We start from the raw sequence: 24,982 nt of genomic DNA, 5'->3' as shown, positions 1-24,982 counted from the left end.
GAGTCACTTTGATGACAGACTAAACATTGGCTCCAAATACATAAAAACCACCAAAAGCTAGCCATGAGTTTGCTACCTTAAAATGGTTCATGGTGTTGTAGTACTTTGAGAAAAGAGAAATTAAATATCATCCTGCCTTTTATTCCTACCAATCCTCCTACTCATTTAAATGTTGACATGTGTCACATTACATTACTAAAATATCATTACATTTCATTAAATGAGCATTAAATGTTACACGTGTCTTTCAAAATTTGTTTTATTATATGAAATAGAAGTGAAATACATCATATAATGCAAATACTTGATAATCTTAGGTATTTATTTTGAACTTAATTCAAATTAATTGAGTTTCCCAAAATTTGCAATTTTACTATAAATAATTAATATTGACAATCTTAGAGATATATTATCTTTTGGCAGGCGTAATTTTATGTTTGGACCGGTTTCATTATCTATCTCCTTGCTCTACAATACCTGTTTTGGAAAATATGATTATAAATAAGGAAGTACTTACTTTCAAGTGTAGGCAGTCAACGATCAGAGTTAAGTCTACCCATTTTCAAACAGTTTATTATAGTCAAATTCTACACTAGGGATTCTCTTGGTATGGAAACGACGAGACGTCTTTAAGGGATGCTAAGAACACATTCAAATTTTTGTTGCTTTACATATGATAAATGTGGATATTTGTGATCATAAATCTTTAAGATTAATTTAGCCTACATCCTAACATCTCATCGCAAGAAAGGAGATCCTTGTTGCCATCCGTGAAAAGACTTACAGGGTGGGTTATATGAAGTAGAAGACGAATGGAATCCATTTGAAGACAGTTTTGAGGAACTTAAATCAGTATCTGATAGCAATAGAGAGGATGATGATGAAGAGGACGACATCTCAGATACATTGATGGGCATGATAACGATATGGAAGACAAAGATATTCATCCGGAAATTAACATCACTGGTGACCACATATTCAATCTCACCGCCGACCAGTCTCTTCTGGCAGATGGAGACAGGAATTTGGATTGTCGGTTAGAAGAAACGTCGTGCATTGGTAATCACAATGAACCTGGTATTGAGATTAATGGGGTGTTTTGGATTATTTTTAAGCTAAAAGTTAAAAAGTTTTTTTTTACTTTAGATTTTCAGGAGGCAAAAACCAATAGTTGTTTCTACAAAGCATTTGGGTTACATTTCTTGACTTTTAAGTATAATTTAGGTTTTAAAATGCTAAAAGTCACAAAAAAATCATATTTTCCTGACTTTTGAAAACTCATCTTTTTCTTCTTTACAAAAAGTTACATTGAAAAGAACATTTGTATTTCCCAAAACATATTTTGGTATATTTTGACTTTTAGAAAAAGTAAAGCCAAAAAGTCATTTCAAAAGTAATCTCAATCACCCTCTAATTCTGTTGAAGACCATGACAATATCCCACACGCTAATATTCTGATTGTGAACCTGATCAGCCCTGATCTTTGACGCTACTGGCCTGGCTTAAAAACTTCTCATTTGGGCCTAGTTTATTCCAAAGCCCATCTAGTCTAATGGGAATCACCACCCATATCGGAGTCGAAATTGGGTTCCATATTGAAAACAACAATTGTATTATTGCAGATGTGTTGTCCGATGGAGAAGGTGCTATCCCAGTTTCCCAATTATATGTATCTCAATCAATGTTTGTGGTGTTGGTGTGCAATATAAAGTCTATTGGGTGTTTAGATTAAAATCTCAACACAAAATTGGTCATATTTGCCTATAAGAAACATGTGTATCTGATTCATCGACCATTGACTTACAGGGGTCTTGGGGAAATGACTCCTTTGGATTTGATTTTGTTAATCCGACATGAATATCAGGTGGTTTAGTCAGTTTGTAGGTCACTAATCGCTTTTCCTTATCCAGTACCATTAAAACCAGAAATTTTATTGACACCTTTGGTCCCGGAACCACAGTCCCTCTCAATGTTTAAGCTCCCAATCCCCCAATGAGAAGATATTGCTATGCAAAAATCTTACCGGTTTAAAAATTTCTCACGGTGGAACCTAGATAATTGGGGTCGATTTCAATGCAGTTCGGCGCCCTTATGAAAGACTTAACTCTTATTTCTGCAAGATATCTGCTACCGATATCATTAACTTCATCATTGGGGATGGTCTTTAAGAACCACAAATAGGGTGTCGAGGTTCCACTTACATGTTCAGTGACGATATAAAATTAAGAAAACTCGACTGGTTTCTTGATTGCTCCAACGTCATATCCTTTATGCCCCTTACCTCAGTCACTGCAATACCTAGAGAGTTATCAGATCATTCGCCTATCATCCTCAAAACCTCTTCAGTTGAATTCGAACCTCCACCATTTCATTTCTTTAATTCTTGGATGTTAAGAGATGAATTTAACACTATATTTCTTAATGTCCGGTCTTCATTTAGGGATATGGAACTCCAGACATTTTTCTTGCTACTAAACTTCGAATCTTAAAAATATAATGAAATAAGTGGAGAATTGACACCAAAAATTGTGAATCAACAGTTCTCATATCTGCTAGAAAGAAGATGGATGAACTAGATAAAGCCACCGAGGAAAGACAATGGAATGACTTTGAAATAACAGCGCTTAAGGATGGAAGAAAAAGAATTCTTGATCTGGAACTTACTTAACATATGACGTTAAGCAAAATCTCGCCTTAATTCGCTTGTGGGTGGGGACAAAAATTCAATCATGGGGTTAACAATAACAGATCTTGCATCAACAGAATTCATGAGCTTCTAGTGAACGGTTGGGTCTAATTTTCCTGTATATCGGGAACTATCCCGCTAGGGGCGCTTCTCCTAGACCACGTGAAGTGAAATGCCCCTTGGAACTCTACCCGAGGGGTTGTCCCCTGACCACCATGTTCACGAGTCCTCTTTAGTTATCCTAGTTTGCACTATGCACTTCTTGTATCAAAATATAACCAAGTGTAACTCACCTTGTCTTGATTAGAATCCTGACTAGACAAACGAACCGATGATATTAGAATCACTACCATTGATGATACTCTCCATAGTGACGATGTAGTGACGATCGGAATGAAAAGATTCTAGACAATAATGATGATGATTGTAAGTGGTTATGATGATATCAAATAAAAAAGTCAAGACAAAGATGTTGATTAAACCGACGACATGGTGATGGATGTCAAGATTATTTTTAATGGCTAGGACATTATGTCAAAGTATGTGGTATATTGTCTTGAACACGATCAGGGTGCGAAGTGCATAAGTTTATGCTCGGCGTGCCCCGATAGGAAAATGAAACCCTGATTCTCCGGTTTAGGCCCTATTTAAAGACATTTATCTCTAGGGCTTTACATATTTGTTAGCTTCAATTTCTAGAGAATGTCCCCATATCAAACCTTAGTCTCCATACTTGAGTTTTGAGCTTTTGTGTCGTACTTATGAAGCTTGATGGTGAAAGAAGTCTCTCTTGGCACAAGGAATATTTGTTGTAGTCTAGATCCAATATTTTCATCATATTTCTGGACAATTGTTAGCATGAAGTTCTTGCTTTGATGTTTATCTCTTTAGATCTAGTTTTGTTCTTCATTTTGTTTTCATTTGGTTCCTTTTCATGGCGTTCTTGCAGTTTGTAGAACTCCATAACCTTATGAGTGGCTTACGTGTCTTCTTGACTAGTTTGAAGATAGAAAATTTGTGTTTTCATGCATTTTCTTTGTGTCATGCATGAGTTTTCGTCCTTTTTAGAGTTAGGGTTAGTGTTTAGAGGAGATTAAGCCTTAGAAATGGATTAATTTGGACACTTATCCATTAAGTCACTTAGGAGATCTAGATCTAAAGTTTTGAGCTTATGACTTAAGGGAATAAGTGCTTAATATAAGCGGATTGTTAAGTTACAGGGGTGACACAACTTTTGGATGTCACAACATACTTCTAGGGTTTTCACGACTATTGTGTCGTGTAGTGGGTGTGGAGCACCTGGTCCATGTTATGACGCGCTTGTTGTTGACCATTGACTTATGACCGGTCTGAGTTTTGGCAAAACTTTGAGAGATTAAGCTATAGACTGGGGTTTGACCTCTAATTTTTACTGATGTGGTTTGAGAGACCGATTTGTACAGGTACGTGTGTGTAGCTGTTATTTTTCAACTTTCAGTTAATGTTAGGTTTCCCACAATAACTCTTATGATAGTAGATATCCTTGCATGATACAGTGTAGGGTTTGGTTGTATGTGCTTATACTGGTAGACTAGTTTAGAATTTTGTATGTTTGTTGTTTGCATGTATGGATGGTTTTATTCATCATGTTTCGAGGGTTGAAGATATAATGACGCATATATGTGAGTCAAAGATACCTAACATCATTGACGGAAAGGCACAAGGCTTCGGGTCAACCATCTGTTATATTTGGAGCTTTGAAGATGGATCGAAACAAGGTTTCAAGTCAAAGATACCCATCTTCGTTGACGAAACAACACAAGGCTATGAGTCAACTGTGTGTATGTATTGCATAGGTATTGTTGTATGTGGTATTTATGGGAACACACTAAGCTTTTTGAATACGGTTGTGGATTAAAAATATTTCAGGTAGTTCCGTTGATCGTGGGAAGGACCCATCTTGACTAGACCGCACCCACACGCACATTGCATATGATTATATTTTACACTTCCGTTGTTTATGATGATTTTGATACATTGTTTTCATGACTTGGTTTTAAACAACCTGGTATCTTAATCTATTTTTCGGAAATGGACGTTTTACTCTTGATTTAAAAAAAAAGAAAAACGCTGTTTAAAATTTAGGACATTACAATGACGTTGGAAACACTTACTACATAAAGAAAATGTTGAATAGATCAAGTTCCGGTAATTTATTATGTGAAGAGTGAAAATTGGGTGTATGATATGACAACCAAGTAATTGTGCAATGGTTCAAGTGGATCTGGTCAAGAAACATGAAAAAAAATTCTTCTTCTTTAAAGAAAGGTAAGAAACACAAAGTGAATGGTAGAAAATTGGTTAGTTAATTGGTAGTTAATTCTAGAAGTTAAGTTAGTTATTGTAAATTGCCAAAACAATTGAAAGGTTGCAATGATTGTCAAGGACTATTTCGGTTCATCTGTCTATGTATAAGTATGTCCAGAACTTTGTATTTGTTGGCATGGAGTTAATGAAAGATTAATGTTAGTTCTTAGTGAAAACACATTCTTTCTTCTTCATTCTGAAATCAATGTTTTTGATTGAATACTTAAGTTTTCCTTAACTCAACCAGTAATTACATTCTAAGAATACTTCTATAACTTATTCCAAGAAAAATCATATTAATAAAATGGATGGAAAAAATTTAAATAAAAGTCTATCCAGAAATACCTGCATGTGAGGAGTTTACACCATTTGCAGCAGAATTCGATAGCATTGTTTCTGGCAATGGATCTATTGATCTAGTCTCTACAGTCCTCTTCAGTGAGATTCCATCATGAAAAGTACAAACGAAATAAATATATAAAAGTATGTATAACTAAAACTACCATAATATTTTCATTCAAAGAAATTATTGTGTTTACCCACACGCGCTACATGTAGGTAAACCTGCACGTATGTGTTGATTTGCTTTAGAAAAACATAAAATAAATGTTTCTATAGTTTGAATCATTACTATAGAGAAAAGTCTTATCAAAATTCTTTTTTTATAGGAAAATCTAATCTACTCTTTAATTCTACATTTGTCCACGACTGAACTTGAACTCTGGGCTCAAGGAGGATGGGCAACACCTAGTATCGCGGGCTAGAAGCCCTTTGGTAGATTATCACAATTATATAGAGATAGCTAACGTACCTTTAAATTTTGTTGAGGAATAGCTAATGCCTCGAGGTCAATTCGGGGAGCAGGAATTTTAGGTGAAACGGGTCCATATAGAGCTGCTTTCACAATATCTGGAGTAAGTTCTCGCTTACTTTGAGCAACGGTTACAAGTTTTAGATAATTGTTGAACTCGGATCGGTTAAGGTAACTATTTCGATTTAAATCAGCATATGACCATATTTTAGCGAGAATAGCCTTAGGTAATCCAGAGGTTTGAAAGAATTGAACAGCCTCCACACCACTAATGCGTCCATCATTATTTAAATCTGCTATTTTGAAATACATCTCGAATAGATCTGTATTCTCTACCCTGGCTGCCAATTCTGCCAACAATACAAGAGTTTATGATCATTAATTAAATCAGAATATCGGGGCAAATAATTAGAAAACAATTGTTCATGTTGTTTTCTTTTTTGTATTGTTATGATGTTATCGTAGTTCTTACATAACCTCTGATTCGACATTTTGGTGTTTCAATAAACCCAAGCCCATCACTTGGTGCATGCATTTTTATTAACTGGCTACATTGATGCCGATTTGATTATTAGACCATACTTTTTATGGAATTATTATTTGTATAATGCAAGTTACACATGCGAAGAGAAAAACTCTTAAAAAAATTCTTATTTATATATAAGTGAATACGTTATATAATGCTAATATTCATTAGTATTTTAAAATCTATTTCATGCTTGGTTTTGAAAAGTTTATATATGCAGAGCTGTTAATGGAGCATGACATCATCGTATTCAGCATAAAGCAAACTATATTTTTTTAGGTTAACGGAATGGGGAAAAGAAGTTTTTCTTGGAATATTCTTATTATCAACATTTACTTGCCCCAAATCTTTCCACAAAACATGAGTTGCGGTAGTTATATATGTTCTATTTCACTAAAGTGCGAAGATGTGTGATGTCTTATAGTATATGTGTGTATTATGTTTTGCTACTACAAGGGCAATTCGAGCATATTTTGTCGGTATGAAAAAGAATGCAATCATTCTCCAATCAATGTTTTTTATGGATCGATGAAGTTTTCCTTAACTGCAACAGTAATTACATTGTAAGAAACCTTCCACATGTTATTCCAAGAAAAATTGTATAAATAAAATAGATGGAAAAATTTTGATTAAAAGTCCATATGGAAATACCTGCATGTGAGGGGTTTACATCATCTGCAGCAGAATTCGTTAGCTTTGTGTCTGGCAATGGATCTTTTGATCTAGTCTCTACTGTCATCATCTTCATGAATGTGTTTCCATCATGTAAGGTATAAACGGAATAATTAATATATAAAAGTATGTAGAACTAAAACAACCATAAAAATTTCAATGAAATAAATTAGGGTATTTACCAATACACGCTATGTGTAGGTAGAACCTGCATCTGTGTGGATAATTGCTTTAGAAAAACATGAAATAAATATTTCTATAATTTGACTCATTACTATAGAGAGAAGTCTACACATAATGACTCTTGCATTATCTTCATCCCACAAAAGAAAACCAAAACTCACAAACATAAACTACAAGTGTGTGAATATATATATATATATATATATATATATATATATATATATATATATATATATATATATAGAGAGAGAGAGAGAGAGAGAGCCCCACAACTCCTAATCTGCTAATTATTTTTTAAAACAAAGGCCACTATTGGGCTGTGTTGGGTTAATCGGTTGGTTCAAAGGGTCATTGGTCGGATCTATTTAATGATCCAAGAGTGTTTGATTGAGTCATGCTGAAATAAAGGGATTATACCCACGTTTTAGAAAGTGCATAGGAGAAAAGGTCAAGTTTGACCAAGTTTATAGGAGATGACGAGATGTGCATGTGCATGTTTAGTATAAATATGTGTATTGTTTCTTTTGTTTCAGAACCTCTATTTTTCATTGAATTTAGAAGCTTTCTCCTAGCAAGTTTACTTTCACATACATACGTGAGTAGTGTGTTGTGTGTGTTTTTATTAAGGACCTGTGCCAACAATTGGTATTAGAGCTTAGGGCTCGTAAGGAGGTACAAGGCTGCTTTGAGAGTCGACTTTCGTAGGGGAGGAGCCTTCGGGCGCATGGTTGCCATCACAGCGGAAGGGGGGGGGGGGGGGGGGGGGGGGGGGGGGGGGGAGGGTGTTTGGCAGCGGTTTCTCGACAGGAGGTTCCAGTTGATATAGATGGCAGAAAAATGGCCGTCGTGTGCAGCAGGTGGCAACGGTTTACTGTGGTAATTTTCCGGTTGAAACAAGATGCGATGTTAGTGAAGTAAGTTGTAGAGGATCGTTGTGGTTCTCAGTATAGCATGGAATGGGTGTTAATAGAGATGAAGGTGATCGTGTTGCTCATGATTTTCTCTGGTGCAGAATCTAGTGGCAATGTTCTTGGCCTTCTTGACAGTGATTCAGCGCTCTTGTGGCATTAATGGCTCACGGTGGTGGTCGTGAAGACATGTGTTGACAGATATAGCTCCGGCTATGGAGGTTCAATCCCGGAGATGGCAGCAGATGACTGTTGAGGATGCTTTCACAGTAGAGGCGTGAATAAGGTCAAGACCACAGAGGTGCAATCTCCATCCTTGATCAGAAATGTTCCTGATTAAAGAGAGCCTAACCAGAAGCGGAGAAGAGAAGCTGAAAAAAATCAGAACATATGGGTTTTGATTTGGCTTGCTCACAGCAGGTAAAAGAAAACAGAAGAAGTAGGAGATTGGTTTTCTTGACCGGTGGAAGAGGACTCTTGATAGGAACGGGTTAGATCGACAAAGGTTGGGACCATCACAAAGAAGACAAGAAGTGAATGGTGTGAACAACCGATTAAGGGGGTGATTGTTGGGTAATCGGTTGGATCAACGGGTCATGGATTGGATCTAGTTAATGATTCAGGAGTGTTTGATTCAGTCATGCTGAAATAAAGGGATTATACCCATGTTTTAGAAGGTGCACAGGAGGAAAGGTCAAGTTTGACCAAGTTTATAGGAGATGACAAGATGTGCATGTGCATGTTTAATATAAATAGGTGTATTGTTTCTTTTGTTTCAGTACCTGTATTTTTCATTAAATTTAGAACTTTCTCCCAGCAAGTTTACTTTAACATACATACGATGAGTAGTGTGTGTTGTATGTGTTGTATGTGTTTTTGTTAAGGACATGTGTCAACAGGCTCCTGAAGCTACATCTAAAAGAGATCCATGGTCCAAAAAAAGATCTGACGAATTTTTTTTGGACGTAAGCATATATTCACATCTAAATGTGCAAGCATGCACATGATTTTGTGTGTTTTTTGAGATTTTCATGTTGCAATTCTTTTAAACGTTGGTATTAGAGTCTCATTGTTGTGTTGATTTTGAAATTTTTTTAAAAAAAAAATAAATGTGCATACATGCACATATATGAACATTTAAATGTGCACATATGCACATTTCAAAAATCATAGTTTGTCAAACTTTTTTTTTTTGGGAATAGAGAAGGCTGGCGTACCTTTAAATTTTGTTGAGGAATAGCTAAGGCCTCCACGTCAATCTGGGGAGCAGGAATTTTAGTTGAAGCCGGTCCATATAGAGCTGCTTTCACGATATCTGGAGTAAGTTCTCGCTTACTTTGAGCAACGGTTACAAGTTTTAGATAATTGTCGAACTCTGATCGGTTAAGGTAACTATTTCGATTTACATCAACATATGACCATATTTTAGCGAGAATAGCCTTTGGTAATCCGGTGGTTTGAAAGAATGGAACAGCTTCCACACCATTAATACGTCCATCTTTATCTAAATCTGCCATTTTGAAGTACATCTCGAATAGATCTGTATTCGTTGTATTCTCTACCCCTACACTGGTTGCTAATTCTGCTGAAAATAGAAGAGTTTGTGATCATTAACGTAATGTAATCAAATTAGAATATCGGGGCAAATGATTAGAAACAAGTGTTCATGTTGTATTCTTTTTGTATTGATATCACAATTTTTACATAAAATCTTATTCCACATTTTGGTGTTTCAATAGACGCTAGATACCACATCACTTCTTGTATACATTGTTATTAATTTGTTGCATTTGATGCCGATTTGAGTATTAGACCCTCATTTTTATGGCATTATTATTTTTATAATGCAAGTTATACATGCAAAGAGGAATCGCTTAAAAAATTCTTATTTAGATAGAAGTGAATACATTATATAATGCTAATATTCGTTTTAAACCTATTTCATGCTTGGTTTTGAAATGTTTATATATGCAGAGCTATTAATGGAGAATTAAATCGTTGTATTCATCGTAAAGAAAATATATTTCATAGGTTAACAGAATGCGGAAATGATGCTATTGTTTGAAAATTCTGATTAGCAACATCTTCTTGCTCCAAATCTTCCCCCAAAACATGTGGTGTGGTAGTTATGTATGTTCTATATTACTAAAGCATGAAGATGTGTGATGTCTGTAGGAGATGTGTGCATTATGTTTTGCTACTACAAGGGAAATTCTCTTAGAGTACGTAGGAGATGTGTGGATTATGTTTTGCTACTACGTAGGCACTTCGAGCATATTTTGGTAGTATGAAAAAGAATGCAATAGAAGTTAATTTCTAATAAGACAAATAATGTTCATTTGTAGAGTCTGGTTATCATTTTGTCATTATTTCCACGGCTAAGTTTAAGCATGGCCCCCAAAGGTCTACGGGGGTAGATTCAAAGTGGTCTGTAGTTCTTGGACAAAGTATTTGCGGGTTAGTCTACTCGAAAAGAAGTATGCGGAGTACCTGTTCGGTAATTTTCAGATTAGCAGTCAATAACTATGGAGTAGGTACGAAGTAAGTTATGGTGTAGCCATCCGTAGTTGCATAGTAGTTACAAAGTAGGTCGTGGTTGATTCTACAAAAAAAAAAGTAGGTTGTGGTTCAACATACGGTGCAAGGGCCAAACATGATGTCGTTTTTTGTTTTGTCCCACTAGCATATATTAATCTGGTTATCATTATTGCAAAAATCCTTTCTCTACCTCATCCGTGTACGTAGCTGAATTATTCTAATCGACAATGACACTACCTTTCTTGTGTTCTTTATTTTTTTTCTTTCATATCTTTAATTATTAATATGATTGTTTTTAGTGTGTTTATTGATGTCTTAATACCTAACAAATAAATAATATTGTATATAGTTATAATAAGTACAATAATTATAGTTAGTATACCAAATAAAAGATATAATGATTAAAGTCGTATAGACATGTTTTAGATATTTTTTTGTTGTAACTATTGATTTTAGAATTTTGATAAAAAAAATGTTAGTGAATAATGGCGTCTCTCTCTCTCTCCCTCTCTCTCTCTCTCTCTTTCTCTCTCTCTCTCTCTCTCTCTCTCTCTCTCTCTCTCTCTCTTGTGGCTTCTTTTTTAGAGTGCATACGGAATTCCGCATATATCTTACATGATATTAGAGTTGTATTCTAGCTCCACCATATCTTAACACATCCTTGATTAACCTACCGTCTCTGACGGAGTAGTGTTAATGCATCACACATCTGTCTCTCGCACAGTCCTATAAATGTCTATATCATATATTTGAAAGAGTAACCCTTTTTTTATGAAGGAACTTTTTGATGAATATAATCTTGGACTCCATATATCTTACAAAAAAAAATATGATCTAAAAGTAATATAATATGAAATCTTCCATACAGCAGGGTCCGGGATGGCATGGTTATATAACTATGTGTATCACATGCATTTTTACCAAATCAGCTAGTTATAAATTGTTGAATAAAAACATGATATTTGTCTAATGTAAGTATGCCTTAAATATGAGTTATTTATTTTATAAATGTAATAAACTGTTTAAATGACAGAAATGAACATTTTATAGTATGCCTTTAACTAATGTATGTAAACCTCATACTTCATCAAATCACTTTGATGTTAGAGTGGTTAAATCTCTTTATTATGCATAAGATAATTTACAAAGGATACATGAGGCTATATATACATAATAATCCTCTCTAATAAATGAAAAATAATTTTGTCACATGTCACTTTTTCATTCATTATGTCACATGTTATTTTATCATAATTTTGATATATTTATTTTCCACTTGTCATTATCATTTACTTCATTTTTTAATATATCATTAATTTAGTTTCCATAAATTAAATATATCATAATTACTATATTAACTAGGAAAAGGCCCATGCGTTGCACGGGTGAAAGTTTAGTGGCAAAAATATAAAGAAGTGAAAATAAAGTGCCAAAATTATAAAGAGGAAAAATTTGTTGAAACTTTAGTGGCAAAATTAATAAAAAAAAATTAGTAAAAATAAAATACCAAAACTATAAAGAGGAAAAGTTTGTTGAAACTTTAGTGGCAAAATTATAAAAAAGTAAAAATAAAGTGGTAAAATTATAAAAGAATAAAGGAAAAGGGTTTTAAAGAAGTAAAAGTGAATGTTTAGTGGTAAAAATATGAAGAAGTAAAAATAAAGGGGCAAACTTATAAAAATTAAAAGTTTGTCGAAATTTAAGTGGCAAAATTAAGAAAAAGTAAAAATATAGTGTTAAAATTAGAAACATGGAAAGTTTCATGTTGAAACTTCCCATGTGATTTAATATATATATATATATATATATATATATATATATATATATATATATATATATATATATATAATTACAAATTTCAAATTTCAAATTCAATTTTAAATAAATATACAATTTAAACCTTCGTATTTCACATTTTATTATAATTAACATGTTTAGTACATGGGTCTGACAACTAAACATATAATTTTAATTTATTTTTTTGCATGTTTTATTTTTTATTTTTTTCTCATAATTTTACTTATTTCAAATTTCAAATTAAAATAAACTTTCCGTTTAATCATTCGTATTTAACATTTTGTTGTAATCAACCCGTATAGTATACGGGTCTCACAACTAGTAATATACTAGAACTTAGATGATATGGCCCATATACATAGTTGCATAGCCCATTTATATTATGTTTGATACGCCTCACAAGCAAAGGGTGGTTAGCAACATGACGTTGGGAGCATAGAATGGAAAAATCGAGCTATAGCAACGAGGTTTGGAAGGATTTCTACAGGTTTCTCTGTACAGATGAATTGAACTTGTAGTTACTAATTAGTGACTTTCTCGAACAAAGTGAAAGTCAACCTCGGTGTTTTTTGTGTAAGCATGGAGCATTGGGTTTGTCGAATAGTAGTTGGTGTCGATGCTATTACATTATAAATGAGGGGGTTGTATCGGAACATAAAATTCAAAAAGAATAGACAATAAATATGTTATCTCAACAATAGTGATTGGAATAACTTTATACTATAATTTTGTTAAAGAGCGTGGGATTGTATTATGCTTGCGAGAAAACCTTGATAATAGGTTGGAGTCAAGAAAGATAACATAGCCTCCATCGGAACGTATATTATTTGTAAAAACCATCCTATCAAGATTATTGAAAGCTTTGAAGCTTTCTAGAGTCTTAGATGGGCCCAAGTTGAGTAGACAAATACCTCTAACGTAAGAGTTTGTGAAGAAACAATAATCACTAAGAGGTGATGCCTTATAGATAATAGATAATCCCTTTAACAATGGATCAATATGAAGCTTTGCAATGTAATGTATATATATTAGAAAACCTTATCAAAAGAAAAAGAAAGATTATCTAGAGTCAAGATTGCAACCTGAAGAGCCCCCACAACCTGATGGCACTGGTACATGGTAGGACCAGGAAGCACCTTTCATGATTCCATAGGATGAGGCAGGGACGACATGATTAGAGATGGCACTGGATTATCATACAAACCGAATTATTTAATTCTCAATAGGATTTATTACTCTTATGAGAATAACACATTGGAGCCACATTAAAATACACATACACCCAAAAAAAAGTAATGTAAAGGACATAAGCCTTCAAAGAAATTTTAAAGGAGTGCAATGATAATGCATGAAACCTCCATAGATTTATTATCGTTGATGATCATTATTTCAAAATAGATGGTCATGTATAAAATCACATTCCCATGGGCATTTATAAACAACATTGGAGCCACAAAATCCAAAGGAAAGGAACGCATGTGAGAATTTGGAACCAGGAAAGAGGAGCCTATTTAAGTCCATAGAGAGAGCAGAGAAGTATACAAAAATAATCAGGTTGATGCTTATAAACAAAACCTAAAAGATGTTCCTTATAAATTGTATAAGTTAATCCACCAAAAAAAGAACGCATTTTGAACGTCTACCTTGTTAGGGTTTAACTCTTCAACAAACGCCAAGCAAATTCTCACACACATAATAATAATACAAAATATAAAACAAATGATATAATCAATTTATAGCTTTCTGGTGAAACAATAGAGAATAATAATACAAAATATAAAACAAATGATATAATCAATTTATAGCTTTCTGGTGAAACAATAGGTTCCACGAACTCAATGGACATAAATACTAGTTGGTTGACCTAAAACTAACAGTAAAGCTAAGATTAAAAACTCTTATGCGAAACTAGGCCATGAAGAAATTGGAGGCAATTTTGATATAGGAACTAGCCCACGGCTTAAAAGTCTCCCATTGGAGGCTGATGAATAAATATGATGTCGTCTATTCTAGAACTATGTAACCTCCTTTTCTCTTTCACATGTTCCTTTTCATTAAGTACTTGGAAACATCTAAATCCATGCACAACTTCAACTTCTCTATCGTCAACACTTTGACAAATATGTTTGCTAGATTCTTTGTACCAAGGGTTTTCTTTAAATTCAGAGTCATATCACTTATTCGTTCTTAGATCAAGTGGTACCTTATATGTATGTGTTTCTTCTTACTATGAAACGTCATATTATTTCCATGTTCTGATAGGAAGTTCTTTAACCATAAAAGATCCTTGATTGCTTCTTTAATAGCCATGTACTCTGATATTTTCATTTAACGAGTAATATTCTTTTATAACCATTTTATAACCTGGACATCCAATTGATTGTTGTACATCCAATTGTGAACATATAAGTGACTGTGATCTTTCCCAAATCAATAAAACCACTGAAATCATGATTAAAATTCGTCCAAGACTATTCATTTTCTTCTAAGCATAAGGCAACCTCACATTTACCTTTCAAGTACCGTAACAACCACTTGACACCTTCCCAATGCTCTCTCCCTTGATTAAACATAAACCGGCTCGTAACTCTTACTTCATGAGCAAAATCTACTCAGGCACACCTGTTGAGGCATAGTGAACTTTATTTGTCTTTTTTTTGTCTTCTTCCATATATAGGGAATGTTTCTTTGAGAGTCCAGCTGACATCCTAAATGTGTAATTTTGTGTTTCTCATATGTCATGTTAAATTTCTCCATAGCCTTATTGATGTTCTTTGTTTGAGAAATTTTCAAGCTACCTGTAGCTCTATCTATGTATATACTCATGTCCAATATCTCCATAGTAGCACTTAGTTCCTCATCTCAACCTATTCGGACAACTGTTTCTTTAGTGAGTTGATATCTTGTATAAATTAACCAAAAATAAGCATGTCATCAACATATAATAAAATAATGATGTATGAGGAACCAAAATTATTGAGGTATTCCCCTTCAACAAATACACTTGTTATTGACGAACTCGACTTCCATATCCTTCGTCCACTATATGTACTCATCTTCAAGGCCTCTAGATAATATTTTGCTTTACCATTCTTAAACAGTACCAAGTAGTTAGTTGAAGGGGAATACTTGACTTGAGTTCTTTTTTCCCTAGTGTATCTCCGGATAACATGAGATTCAAACTTGTCCATGTCTATAACTTCATCCTTCGGACTCCCACTATCTCTATGTTCAAGTGAACTCCTAATGTTTCTCTCACTTTCACCTATGTCATAAGTACTAACAAATTTTACAGTGTTGTCATTTGAGATTTCATTGAACTCAACTTGATTCTTCTATTCTGGTGTCTTTTCTCTGTTTGGACTTGTTGGAATCTTATCCTTGTAGAAAGCACTCTCATTGAATGCTACATCCCTACTTCTAATATTCTTTTATTCTAGTTATACCAAAAATGGAAACGATGATATGTTTAGATACGAAGCATAATCGAAAACTTTTAAGTGCCTGATCGAAACTTCTTGCTTTTGCAATTCCTCTTTTGGAATTTTGAACCCTATAGGAATTAAGGCTCCTTTTTTGATAAGTATGTTATTGTGCTGGTAAAATCTGCCCAATACATCTTCGGCATCCATGCATGTAGTCTGATGCTCTTTTCTATCTTGTTCGGGGAAATGTTTATTCTCTCAACCGTACCATTCTACTAAGGCGTTTTAGGGGCAATTTTCAGCATCCTAGTCCCATGTTGAACATATTAATCATCGAATTCTTTGTTTTTATACTCTTTACCATTGTTTGACTTCAAACACTTAACCTTTAGACCAGTTTCATTTTCCACAATAGCTTTCCATTTCTTGAAGGTGTTAAATACTTCATGTTTTTTCTTGATGAAATAAAATCAAACTTTCCTAATATATTCGCCAATGAATGTAACATAATACATGGAACCTTCCACCAAATAAACTAAAGTGGGGCCGCTTAAATATGAATTAGCTAGCTTCAACTTCCTATGCGGTTAACTCGACTCTTTAAAAGCACCCTTCTTTTATTTGCCAAGGATAAATGGCTCACAAAAGTCAATTATCACACTTTTCAAATCTAGAATCTTCAGTTTAGGTAAAAGCATCTTCATTCAATTCTCGCTCATATTCCGAAGTCATTGGTGTCATTGAGTGGATGCCCCTTTTTCTTCAAATGTGGCATTTTCTTCATTTTCAGAAACATCCACCATGTAAAGTGTACCCCAATTTTGTCCATTAGCAACAACTATGTTCCCCTTTGTCAACTTCCACGGATGATTACCGAAAGTAACATGATGAACCACATGATCAAGTTTCCCCATTGGCATCAACATTGTCTTTATATCTGTAATGTACTTGACAATCTTCAAGTCTAATTTGTTCCTAAAATTGTTTTAAGGACATATCCCTAGCACCCACGATATCTAGGCCCAAATTGTCTGCTACCCAAAATTTTCCATTATAGTGCCTAAAATTCTAAATACAATTCTAGAACGACCAACTTGAAACAATTTGCTAGAGTCCAATATCTATGATTCTATTGAGTTTTCAGCACACTATATAAATGTATTATCTTAGAAGCTTGCCGTCACTTTCACCTCATTCTTGCCTTTGTATTCTAAGTAAGGGTCATGGGGATTGATTTTTGAAGTGGCCACTTTCCTTGAAATTCCAACAGATGATATTTATTTTTCTTATTCTTCGATTGATCTCTCTTCCTCGATTTTGATCTTCCTCTACCACGTTCTCATTTGTTGGTTTTTCTTGGTATGTCTTATTTGCTTAGAAGAATACCTTTATTGCATTCCTTGTGTGAATATCCTCACCAAGGTCATTTAAATGTCATTTTAGCACTTCTTTCTGAACTACTAAAACTCATCATTATATTGGACCAACTATCATGTAAATATGATAATAGTTGTAATGTTTACACTTCATTCGCGAATCCAATATCAACCAAAATCAAGCTTGAGATGATCAAATTGAACTCATTAACACAATCTATCAACAAGCCGCTCTCCTCCATCTTCAGATTCACTAACTTCTGTATAAAGAATACCTTATTATTGCTAAGGTTTCTTAACACATATCAGATAATGCGTTAATCAGCTCGTATATAGTATTCTCATTGATAATATTGTAAGCTACATTCTTTTCCACTAATAATCTTACCACGCCAAGAGCCTATCAATCCAGTAGATTCCAGTCCTCCTGCTTCACTATTTCAGGTTTAGGCCAAGGGTTCATGTAACTTCTTCCGGTAGAGGTGATTAGATCTTTGATATTTTTTCTCAATAACCCGAAATCATGTCATTCAAATTTTTCGATCTTAACCTTCTTGTATTCAACCATAACGCTAATATTGGTTGTTAGGGTGTAAGCACTTAAACAAACTATAAACAAAATTATCACACATAGAGTATTAATGCAAAATGAAAAACAAAGAACATAATTAATTTAGGTGGTTCACATGATCAAGATGATCGACTATGTCTATGGAAGAACATGATAGAATTTATTATTTATGCTGAATAACTATAGGGTAAAAGGGTGAACTAGTCTCCATAATTTAACAAACATAGAAAACAGACTAACCCTTTAATAACCATTTGAATGGTGATAAGTTTAATAACACGACTGGATATCTCATCCTAATCAGTGCATGGTTAGAGAAATCCTTTAGCCATAAGTCGAATGTTGTATCATATAATGTTCCTATCTTTGTTTCTTTAGATACTATCGACCAATTTGTTTCCAAAAAACTTCACACCAATGGAATGTGGAACCAAATACATTTTTCATTCCAAACAAGACATCATACACCTCAGAACCTTACAATGGTCAACAGTTTTATTAGTATTGGTAAAAACATGTTGGTTTATTTGTAGGAGTTGAAGGAAAATCATTCATGGTAGTGCGGGAGTATGGTTTTTATCTATCCACCCCTCTCCTACAAAACCCGATCCTCTAGCCGACATCCAATGTTTCCTCATTAAAAAGATCACCACATCTCCTAAATCTGACATCTCTTATAAAATCCAAGCCCTAGCCGATATCCGCTTTTCTTACTATAATTGTCTTTTGTCTCCATTTCTCTTCGTGTTCTCCTTCTCCTGCCACCATGTTGACACCGCCTCTTGCAAGCTCTCTCTCTCTCTCTCTCTCTCTCTCTCTCTCTTATTTTTCCATTTTCACACTCACTCTCAAATCAAGGGAACGCTTTTCAGGTTTCCTTACCAAATCCACAGACTATGTGTGGTTGGGGTACCATTCCTTTACGTGTGTTAGACTATGTGTTGTAAGGGTACCATTCCTTTACGTGTGTTTTGCTTTTTTGGTCACAAGTTTTCCTCATAACATGTCCATAGTGTCTGAAATTTATGCGATTTTGGTATTTATTTTCAGAAATCAATTAATTTTGCTTTTCATTTTTCAGAAATCGATCAAATTTGGTCTTCATTTGGGTTTCATGTTTGTTTTTTCTATTCTAACACATTGTTATGATTCTAATGGTTTGAATTTTTATATAGGGTTAGCGGTTTTCAGAAGTAGCAAGTGGTGGTTGCAGGTGGTGAACTGGGTGCCGGTGATTGTTTTCGGTGATGAATTAGAATGTCGGATCCAATGAAAGGCAAATGATGTTGAACAATGATGACTGAATGTGAGATAGGAATAGTGGGTCCCAATAAAATAATTAAATAAAAGATTTAAATACATAATAAAAACTGAAAATGATATATATATATATATATATATATATATATATATATATATATATATATATATATTCAGTACAAGCAATATAGTCTTTATATCTGTCATGGACCAAACGCATATCATAACAACCGTCCGAGTTATAAACAAACTAAAAATAAATAAGTAAATAAAGTGACCAAGCGCACATATTACACCAAACAATGAGGACCATCACTATAATTTACTTAATAATATGAGATGGTACCCCACATATGAGACGGTGAAGGAAAGATGATTCAATAGAGGGGTTTGGGTGAGAAAAAATGGGCATTTTAGGAGCATGAATGCATAGTAGATTTTTTCCTACATTTAAACACTCACGACAAATTTTGTCTATTAGACCAAAAACACAAGACATACATATAATCATATTAAATTCATTAAGTAAAAAAGAAACGGACACTAAATCTTACAATGATAGTAGAACATTCGTACATCTTATTCCTACAGAATTAAATTATATTTATAAAAGTGATGACATAAGATTAAATGACAGCCGATATGAAAATACCTGGATTTGTGGGGTTTATACTATTAACAACAGAACTTGACAGCGTTGCGTCTGGCAAGAAATATTCTGATCTAGTTTCCATAGTGAATGTCTTTAAGGTGTTATCAGGCTGCAAAAGAAACCAAAATTGAATCACATTATATAGGTCCCAAATGAATCACACCATATCGGTCCCAAAGTACCTTAACATATGACAAACATGATATAATTAATTATTCTATTTAAATAATAAGTACTCCTGCACTCCCTTATTCCACTATGACCGTCTCCAACCCTAACACCTAACACCATATATTCTTTACTATAAAAGACCGAAAGGCCTTTGGTCTAGTGGTAATAAGTGACTCTCTCAAATAAGAGGTCATTGGTTCAACTCTCACTATGAGAGATAGATGGTGTTTAGGATTAGATTAGGAGTAGGATATTTTGCGGTTTTAAAAAAAATTAATAAAAATAAAAATAAGACAGAAAACCTAGTGTTAGTAATGATTCATCTTCAACCCATTATATTATCTTTTAGACAAAAAAAAAATTTTGTTACAATACTTTTTTTAAATTATATTATTAAACAGTTATAGCCAAATGAATTATTCTATATTTTAATTATGTGTTTATATTAGATTAGTGGGAAATATATTCTAACCCAACAAACTTTGTCGAAATGATTTAAATGGTCCTTTTAGTTTTTTTCTTGCATTACTAGGGGACAAAGTTGCTCTTGACTTTTTCATTTGGTCATCTTAACCTAACACAACTACTTTAATATGTCACATAACCATTTGTGTATGTTGACCAGCCTAGTCATTCGACTTTTCTAATAAAAAAAATTTAAAGAAAATACCAAATAAACCCATCCCGTGCTTATGCTTCTTCTCTACCCCAACTTCCATGTGTGTTGCTGGAATGGATAATATGTTCTTACTTTATGCTGTAGCTTTCTTCACACAATAAACATTTATGATGATTCTGTACGTATGCAACAATATCCTGTTTGAATCCATCTCCTTTCATTTCTATGTAAACTTCATCTAGATTCAGTAGATTCATTTCTTGACCCCAACCTTCTAGGAGAATGGTGTATAAATTTATATATGGTTTGAATTTGGTCTTATTCATTTTATCGAACATTTGCTGAATTGTTGTGCACTCTCAACTTGTCTTGACTTGCAAAGATTATCGAGAAACATGTTGTAATCACGGAGTTCAGGCTTCAATCCGAACTTCTCCATATTCTCTTGAATGCCTCTATGGTTTCTTTCACTTTCTTTGCTCTAGCGTACGTCCTCGAAAGCAAATCACATGTTGATTTGCTTAGTACCCCATTAATTTTCATGTCATTAACCAAGGTCCATATAACCTTGAACTGTTTGATCTTTCCTAGAGCTTTGATTAAGACATCATAGCTATCTGAAGTATGTTTAAACCACGTTTTGTTTCTGTAGAAAAAAAGTGTGAAAACTATGGAATTACTCGGTATTTTCAGGACCTCGATAACAAGAGCGAGAGAGAGTTCAATTTGAGTGGAGTTCAACAAAGACTCTAGTCGTGTCGTATCACGTTGAGATGAGATCATTTTGCAGAGCTTCTCCACGTCGGTGATGATTTGATGGTTGAATGCATATAGGGTTTCAATGGTTTTATCGCAGAAACTTCTGAGATTCCCTGACGAATAAACAGGGATATGTGGTTGAGATTTTCCCCGGTCTACCATCTTTCCTGCGAGTACGTGTAGGTTTCCGGCAAAGGTAGTTCTCAGTTATTAAGCTCAACGATCCAAAGCAGAGGAAACATTATTGGGATCTAGATGGGTGATCCATGTTCGATTGACAAGTAGTGTTGAATAGACAAGGTATAGTTTTGTCAGGAAGAATTAATTGGGGAAGAAGAATGGAGTTGGCTGCCAAGTAGATGACCACATCATCTTCTATATAGGTAGGACAATTTTAACTTATTTGTCAAAAATACTGGGTTACCTCTTCAGAATTTCAAAAATGATCATTTAAACGAGATAAAGTCCACATTATGCCCCTAGAAAGGCAAAAAAAGCATAAGGGACCATTTAATCAAATTCAAGAAACTTTGTTGGGTTAGAATGACATTAACCCTAGATTAGTAGATGTTAATATATGTGTTTTGGTTAAATATGTTTGTGCTTGATATTACTTAAAGTACTAAAATTTTAAATAACTTTGAAACATAAAAATCAAATTTACTACTATTTACAACGTATCATCAAAGACCATTTTGTACTAACTTTAACACTAATTTTAGTTTCAGTGAACAAATTACACCATAGCATCATATTTGGTGGAAGAAATAGTTTTGGGGTGTAGCAGTTTTATAACAAAAATGATGGTAACATCAAATTTGGTGTTGGGTTGGAAAGATCTAAGCAAAACCAATGACCATAACATTAAAGAAGGTAATCACAGAACATCAGCAAATATAACACACAAAAAAGTAGCAGTATAAAACACTATACAAACCTTGTCCAAGGATGGAAGATGCCTCTTCAATCCATTCTTATGCAATTTAAATTAAGTTTATATGAATGTTTCCAATTATTTGCATCTTCCTGGTTGTCGTATATCCACCAAACATAGTCAGCTGTTTTGTAAATATTTTTTAGATATATATTACTGTTTAACAAAACCAAATGAAGATGTTGCATATAATAGATTTCCAATACAGAATATCACAAATCAAATTTTCATTTTCATTTCAAGCACATCTTTTGTTTTTCATCTTTGTTTCTGAATTTAAGAGGCATTATAGTAAAGAACTTTCCAGTACAATTAAGACATCATAAAACAATAACTAGTAGAAGTAAATCTAAAAGGAAAAACACAACTTACTTGACATTCAAGAACACTTTCAAGTATTCTGATGACTTCTGTCATTAATGGACGTTCTTCCAACTCTCTCTCCAAACATCGATAAGCAATTTTGGTAAACACATCCAAAGACTTAGGAGTCATGTCATCCTTTATAGTATCATAAATAATTTTATTTATTTTGTTTTGTTTATAGTATTGACGCACCAATCCGACTAAAGATTGAGGAATACTTGTTCGGTGGGTAATACACAACCTCCCACACAACACTTCAAACAATACTATTCCGAAGGAATAAACGTCTGACTCTTTTGTTAATAATCCTGATTCAACATATAGTGGATCACAATACCCAATTGTGCCTACGGCGTTAGAGACAATAAATGAGTATTGTTGGTTTGCAGGACCAAATTTGGATAAACCCAAATCAGAGATCTTGGCATTCCAGTTCTCATCCAGTAGGATGTTAGAACTCTTAATATCACGATGTAATACTCTTTGTTGGGTCTCACCAGGATTGTGAAGGTATGCTAGTCCACGAGCCGCCCCAATGCAAATCTTAATCCGATCGATCCAAGTAAGATCATCGTTGTTGAGATGCAAGTCAAGACTTTTCCTGGATGCATACTCGTACACCAGGATCTTCTCGTCACTCTCGTCACAAAACCCTAACAGAGAAACGATATTTTCATGCTTGTAAAGAGAAAGCATGATGATCTCCTTCCAAAACTTTGGGTTTCCTTGCCCAAATCTACGATCTAATCGCTTTAAAGCAACAATGGTTTGTTCCTTGGAATGAACAAGCTCCCCCTTGTATACTTTGCCGAATCCTCCTTTTCCAATGCAGTTGTCATCAGCAAAGTTGTTGGTTGCTGATTTTATAGCTTGTAATTGAATCTTGAGATGTTCAAACTTTTTTGTGAGATGCATCATTTTGATGGTAAATTTATACAGGGCACAGTGAATAGCTTCAAGGAAGTATAGTTTTAGAGCTTGATCGATTTGATATCGAGCATTTAACAATAGACAAGCAACGCTTGGTCAACTCTATCTTTCTCTTATCATACACAATTGGACAAGGGTATTGAATTCAGGCTGAATAGTCTACACTAGCATTTTATTGAATTCTAAAAGTATATGCTGGAAGGAAGCAACGTATATTGAACTTGACAGGCCTACCATTACCAACCTTTATTTTAAAATTCTTGTTCATAGTTGTGATATTTCTGCTACATATTTGATTTCATGAACTTATTAATTAATACCTTTCATTTTGATAAAATTCCAAATTCAGGTAGCATATCTTTTATTTAAATGGTTTGAATGGAAATAATTAATTACTTCCTACTCCTAGTTCTATGTAAACACTTTACTATGTTTTGGCATTGCTTTCTTTTATTTAGCTTGGTTCGGCCAAGTTGTGTCTCTCTACTTTGTATATTCCTCCCAGCGTAATTATGCTGTTTTTTTAGCTTAATATATACTATTTCTTTTGCCATTAAAAAAATGTAAATACATTTTGAAGAGAGGTAATATCAAGAAAAAGAAAACATCACCCACTCAAACGAAAGCGTTTATTATCGTTATTCCCATGTATTATTAGTAAGGAAAATGACCTCAAAGGGTTCAACCTAATTTAGCATTTTGTACACGTACGTTACTGAATTGGACACAACATAAATAACTACACAAGACATATTATCCATTAGGTGTTTGGTAAAACTTGAACAAAATAGTACAAAACGTTTAATTACAAAATTATCTTTGCAACTTACTAGATTTTCATAGATTATTTTTTATATTTATTAAACCATATATTTAAAAAAGAAGTATGCTATTTTAATTATTTTAAATAATAATACTTCAAATATTTTCAATAGTTGTTGCTGTTAGAGCACATGGTGTGGGTCAATGATGGAGCGGGACAGATGGTGGAGAAAAAGAGGGAAAGAAGACCATGGTAGGAGGCGGGAAATGTTTGGTGCCTGTTGAAGATGGGTATGGGGTTGAAGAGTGGAATGACACCGTTTATAATTTTCAATATGCCAAATAGCTGTATTTGATTGTATTTTCAATAAAGGGTACGACTTTTGAAGCGTTTACTATTAGTTGATTATTTATTGTAAAACAGAAATTATATTCTTTAGTGAAAACAAAGTACGACTTTGGTACATGCATTCAACTTTTCATTGGCCACTATCATTTTTAACATTTTTATTAAAGAAAATTACATTTTTGGTCCTTGTTTTTTATAAACACTTTCGGTTTTGGTCCCAAATAAGCTACCGTTTCAATTTTGGTGCCTAATCGAGTAATTTGATAAGCTGTAAAGATTTTGATCCCTCATTTAAAAGACGTTAACAAGTTGAGGCTAGCCACTTGGCTAACAAGGTATCT

General features: G+C 33.8%; 1 protein-coding gene across 4 annotated transcripts in view; it reads right to left on the bottom strand.

The window, feature by feature from the left end:
• Nucleotides 1-23,717, bottom strand: part of LOC145115062 (uncharacterized) — a 72,372-nt gene extending 48,655 nt beyond the window's left edge. For 3 of the 4 annotated variants that reach the window (XM_079051223.1, XM_079051224.1, XM_079051220.1), the window contains exons 1-6: nt 22,607-23,717; nt 19,752-19,860; nt 9,350-9,717; nt 7,021-7,111; nt 5,844-6,193; nt 5,378-5,465 (exon numbers count right to left, since the gene is read on the bottom strand). In XM_079051223.1, the coding sequence (XP_078907349.1) occupies nt 5,378-5,465; nt 5,844-6,193; nt 7,021-7,111; nt 9,350-9,717; nt 19,752-19,860; nt 22,607-23,518 (1,918 nt within the window). In that variant the 5' untranslated portion in view covers nt 23,519-23,717. The remainder of the gene's footprint in view (nt 1-5,377; nt 5,466-5,843; nt 6,194-7,020; nt 7,112-9,349; nt 9,718-19,751; nt 19,861-22,606) is intronic. The other variant, XM_079051222.1, reaches the window with a different exon arrangement.
• Between the last annotated feature and the right edge of the window lie 1,265 nt (nt 23,718-24,982).

The sequence above is a fragment of the Lactuca virosa genome, chromosome 5 (assembly GCF_052849685.1).
Source record: "Lactuca virosa cultivar CGN04683 chromosome 5, Lactuca_virosa_CGN04683_v6, whole genome shotgun sequence".
Taxonomy (NCBI): domain Eukaryota; kingdom Viridiplantae; phylum Streptophyta; class Magnoliopsida; order Asterales; family Asteraceae; genus Lactuca; species Lactuca virosa.
The sequence above is the reverse complement of the archived record's forward strand: the minus strand, read 5'-3'. Positions and strand labels throughout refer to the sequence as shown.